Source organism: Haliotis cracherodii, unplaced genomic scaffold (assembly GCF_022045235.1).
Source record: "Haliotis cracherodii isolate W230 unplaced genomic scaffold, xgHalCrac1.p SCAF_10, whole genome shotgun sequence".
NCBI classification, from domain to species: domain Eukaryota; kingdom Metazoa; phylum Mollusca; class Gastropoda; order Lepetellida; family Haliotidae; genus Haliotis; species Haliotis cracherodii.
Window position 1 is genome coordinate 21331428 of NW_027266265.1, and position 4946 is coordinate 21336373.

The 4946-nt window shown below is 41.0% G+C and overlaps 1 protein-coding gene across 1 annotated transcript; it reads right to left on the minus strand.

Annotated features, from left to right (window-relative positions):
• Nucleotides 1-211: 211 nt before the first annotated feature.
• LOC139453593 (uncharacterized) lies at nucleotides 212-2106 on the minus strand. Its single transcript, XM_071235134.1, has 3 exons — nucleotides 2068-2106; nucleotides 413-1236; nucleotides 212-296 (listed from the first exon to the last, which is right to left on the minus strand). The coding sequence occupies exons 1-3, from the start codon at nucleotides 2104-2106 to the stop codon at nucleotides 212-214; spliced, it is 948 nt and encodes a 315-aa protein (XP_071091235.1).
• Nucleotides 2107-4946: the final 2840 nt, after the last annotated feature.

Here is a 4946-nt window from a genome sequence, read left to right on the forward strand (position 1 = left end):
AGACCTTATCTTTTTTAACTTCTTTTTTTCTGTTTTAGTCAGATGGGCTTCGCCCTGAATGTTTTTGGTGACTTTCACATGGCTGGGTTCTGATGGAGTTACCGTTTTCTGAGTTTGCAGAATCTGAGGTGCTGATGTTAGATGGTCTGTTTGGGAAGCTGAAGTAGATTTCATAGATTGAGATGTCTGTGCATCGTCGATGGTAAACTGGTCATCTTTTACCCATGAGATCAAAGTTTGGCAGGATGTAGAGGCTGTAGTAATTTTGGGAACTGGCGGCAGAGAAGAGACCGCAGCTGAATAAGTGATATTTGCGTGTGATTGTGTTGGAAGTTGTACCAATTGTTTGGCAGCAGAGTAAGAAATATTTTGCGTGTGCTTCAGTTTTAAGATCTGTGATTCTGATACGAACACTGGACATGATTTGGATGAGGCCACATGCTCCCCGTCGCAGCTGGAACACTTGACATCATCTGTGCACTCGGAACCGTCGTGAATTCCACTGCAACGGAAGCATCTGGCCTTGCGAGTGCAAGTTTTTGCCCCGTGTCCAAACTGTTGACACTTGTAACACCGGAGAGGATTTGGAACATAAACCTCCACTCCGATGTTAAAGTAACCGGCTTTAATGGAATTTGGTATTTTAGCAAGACAAAAAGTAAAAAGATACGTGTTAGTTGGGATAATTTTTCCATCTTCTGATTTGCTGCTGAACCGCTTAACAGCAGTGACCCCTTGATGTTTCAATTCAGCAGCAATCTCTTCTTCTGCCATGTCAGAAAGACAGCGTGCGCGGTCCCTGACAATGCCTCTACTTGAATTCAGTGTCCTGTGCACCGAAACAACAACCTGGGTGTTAACAAACTTCTGTAGACCCAGCAGATTGACAGATTGTTGTCTCCGTGCACATTCCACAAGGATGGAACCAGAACGAAGACGTGTAACATTGGTAACTTCTCCACAGGCACTTTGAATGCCTTTCGAGATAGCGAAAGTATTTAGTTTTAAAGGATTGTCATCAGCAGATGCGATGACAATGAATCTCGGCCAAGAATCTGCAATCTCACTTGATGTTTCTTCTTCGTCAGACGTTATAGAATCGACATGACGACGTTTATTTGTTTTGAAAGAACCAGATAGATTGTGGTGAGCCATGGTGTTATGTAGTGATTCAGCACCCCTGCTCCCCACCCGCCATCGAGTGTCAACAAGGACGATGTCACAGTGGAAGCCAACCTGCAACACCAGGGATACAGAGGTGTTATACTCCAGAAAATATAGACTTGAAAAGCTATGAGATCAAAAAGAATAAGCGTCAGGCTGGTTCGGCCCATAACACTTTCCCCAAGAAACACAGAATTCAGAGGGATCTATCTCCAGATTGGCCCATGGGCCACCGCCTTCTGGCATACGACAGTAGGCAAACATGAACAAAACAATGATTTTGATAACAAAGTTTAGCGTGCAATTATATTCTTAATAATATAGCCATGTATTTCATGCTAGGGCATGACGTGACCAGCCGATTGATAGAATCGGGCCAATTCTACCACCCGTCTAGGCGAAGTAAGGGTTGAAGTGGTGTGTTGGGCAAAAGGAACACTTGTTCCTGGCTCCAATGCCCTCAACCACCAGAATCCCGTCCTCCACCGACACAGGGGCGGAACCCACGGCAAACGGGTTGCCCAATTCGGTCGCCTTTTACGACCAGCAATGGGGTGCTGTGGACAAATTCTACCCCGAGTCCACACGGGGGAAGAGCTATTAGCGTTACCCAGCACTCACAACGAGGAGGTTGCTCTTCACGAGTGCCAGGATGCAGAATGGAGGATCCTCACCTTTTACAATATATTCATGAGTATAACGTGAATGGCCAATACGGCATCGTCTTACAATGACCTCTTCAAATCTGGACTGGCAACTCAAGTAGGTATAACCGATATTTGCTTTTATTGCATGTAATTTATTGATACCTACTTGATTGTCCCACCTCTTCTACATTAGATCTCTGATATAACATCTAATAACAGGTTTATAATCACTGTAAGGTAGAAGAAGTGGTGTCACAGATTTGTTGAGAGCTGCTTTTGCTGCAGCATCCGCCATTGTGTTACTCGTGATTCCAACATGACTGGGCAACCAGCAAAAGACGATGTCGTATTGGCCAGTGGCAAGAGTATTGTGTAATTCTAAAATATCAAGAATGAGTGGATGATTTGCGCGGACATTTTTCAGTGCCTGTAGGCATGACAAAGAATCAAAAAAGATGATGAAGTGTTTACAGATATTTTGTGTCTGAATATATTCCAAGGCTGTTAGAATAGCCTTGGCCTCAGCAGTAACGATAGAACAATTGTTAAGTAATCTGGAAGAAATAGTTTTTGATCCAACGATGGTAGCACTGGCAACTTTGCCACCATCCTTGGATCCATCAGTGAAAATGGAGCGGTGAGAATCATACTTTGATCTCAACTGGATATATTCTTGCTGAAAGACTAACTGGTTTGTATCTGATTTTTTAAAATTAGTAAGTGTGAGGTCTACAACGGGGTGGTCTAGTTGCCAAGGAGGTTTAGACAGTATTCGGTATGGTGCAACAAAATCAAAGTCAATATTTGCTGCTGTTACATGATGTTTTATTCTAATATCTAGTGGAGGAACCAGCTTCGGTTTTGTATGGAATAATTCCTCGTGGGGAGAATTAAATAGGCAATCATATGCTGGATTGGACGGATTTGATTTCAATTTTGTGATATATTGTAAAGCAAGTTTTAAATGGCGTTGTTTTAATGAAGGCTCATCAGCCTCCACATAGAGACTGTCAACAGGAGAGGTCCTGAAAGCTCCAAGACAGAGCCTCAAACCCTGGTGATGAATTGAATCCAGTTTTTGTAAGTTACTTTTACAGGTTCCACCATAAATGATGGAACCATAGTCAAGTTTTGGGCGGATCAAAGATCTGTACAAATGGAGAAGGGTTGTCTGACCCCCGCCCCACTTTGAGTTTGATACGACTTTCAATAAGTCTAATGCTTTCAGGCACTTTGCCTTGAGATATTTTATATGTGGCAAGAATGTCAGGTGGCGGTAAAAAAAAAGCCCCAAGGACTTGGGTCTCCTTAACAACCTTTATGGGTGTGTCAGATAGAAATAGTTCAGGGTCCTTGTGCTGTCTATATTTCCTGCAGAAGTGTATTCAATTAGTTTTTGTTTTAGAAAATTTAAAGCCGTTAGCAAGTGACCATTTCTGGATTTTATTGAGACACAACTGCAGTTGTCTCTCAATAGTGTTCATGTTTTTCCCGCGACAAGAAATGTTAAAATCGTCCAAATCGTTAAAATGTTACAGACAAAATACTGCCTTCTGGGTTGAGCCCACTCGGACTTAAAATTGTCTGTCTGTTAAAAACTGTGATATAAAATGAGACAAACGGCCTCTCAAACCAAAATCATGTAAATCCTTTAGAATGCCGTGATTCCAAGTAGTATCATAGGCCTTCTCAAGATCGAAAAACACTGACACTACATGCTGTTTGTCTACAATAGCATTTTTCACAAAGGATTCTAAGCGTACTAAATGGTCGATAGTACTTCGATTTTTTCGGAAACCACATTGGATATTTGTAATTAGATTATTGGTTTCCAGATACCAAATTAATCTATTATTAACCATTCGTTCCATGGTTTTACACACGCAACTTGTTAAGGATATAGGTCGATAGTTAGAGGGATCTGTATGATCCCGGCCAGGCTTTGGTATTGGAACTACAATGGCAATATGCCATGAAGGAGGAAAATTCCCAGATATCCATATTTGATCAAATATATCTAAAAGTGTCTCCAGACATGATACAGGTAAATGTTTTAAAAGCTGGTAGTGAATGTTATCAGCTCCCGTTGCTGTGTCATGAGCTTGCCCAAGGGCGGTATGTAGCTCATGTAATGAGAAGACTTCATTATAGTCTTCACCATTATCAGAAGTGAAATTTACTTTTATCTTTTCCTGTTGTTTCTTAATTGTTTGAAACTCCGGGACATAATTAGACGTTGAAGAATGCTTTGATAACGTTTCTCCAAGCTTATTTGCAATGTCAGTTTTAACCGTTAATAACGTGTCACCTTCCTTAAGATGGTGAACAGATGATTTTGAACCCTTGCCTTTTATTTTTTGTACCATATTCCACATCTTGGATATGGGTGTGAGGGAATTTATTTTTGAGACATAGTTCCTCCAAGACTGATGCTTATTTTGTTTAAAAGCACGTCGTGCCTTGGCATTTGTAATTTTAACCTTATTTAAATTATGGACTATAGGATGTTGGCGGAAATATTTTTCCGCTTTCTTCCTACATTTTCGTGCCTGTTTGCAGTCATTGTTAAACCATGGTTTACGAAGATGTGGATTAGCAGAGGACTTGGGAATTGCTTCATCAGCAATGTCATCCAGCAGGTCCGAAAACAACTGTATCGGATCTTGAACATGTTAAAAAAATGTCAGGTTTTAATTTTCCAGTACACAATAATTCATATAATGACCAATCAGCCTTTGTAAAATTCCACCTACTTGATGGTGGATCGTCAGTAGGGTTAACGGTTTTAAGAATAGTCGGAAAGTGGTCACTCCCACTGAGGTCATCATGGACCAACCATTCAAATTCATTGTAAAGGTTTGAATCTGTGATTGAAAGATCAAGTGCTGAAAACGTCCCAGTGGCAGGATGTAAATACGTGTTTGAATCATCGTTAAATATACATAAAGTATTGTCAGAAATAAAATCTTCAAGGATTTTCCCCTTATTGTTTGTATTTGAACTTCCCCACAAAGGGTTATGCCCATTTAGATCACCCATGATGATGCAGGGCTTTGGCAGTTGATCATAGAGATTCTGAAGTTCAGACTGTCGAAGTGCAGTCGAAGGAGGACTGTACAAGGAACACAAAGTAAG

Excerpts from the sequence above, each read along its gene's own strand:
- LOC139453593 (XM_071235134.1), bottom strand. The coding sequence starts at position 2,106 with ATGGCGGATGCTGCAGCAAAAGCAGCTCTCAACAAATCT. Across the intron at positions 1,237-2,067 it reads AAGCAGCTCTCAACAAATCT|GTTGGCTTCCACTGTGACAT; the intron begins GTGACACCACTT and ends CTGGTGTTGCAG. Across the intron at positions 297-412 it reads TCATCCAAATCATGTCCAGT|CTGCGGTCTCTTCTCTGCCG; the intron begins GTTCGTATCAGA and ends TCACTTATTCAG.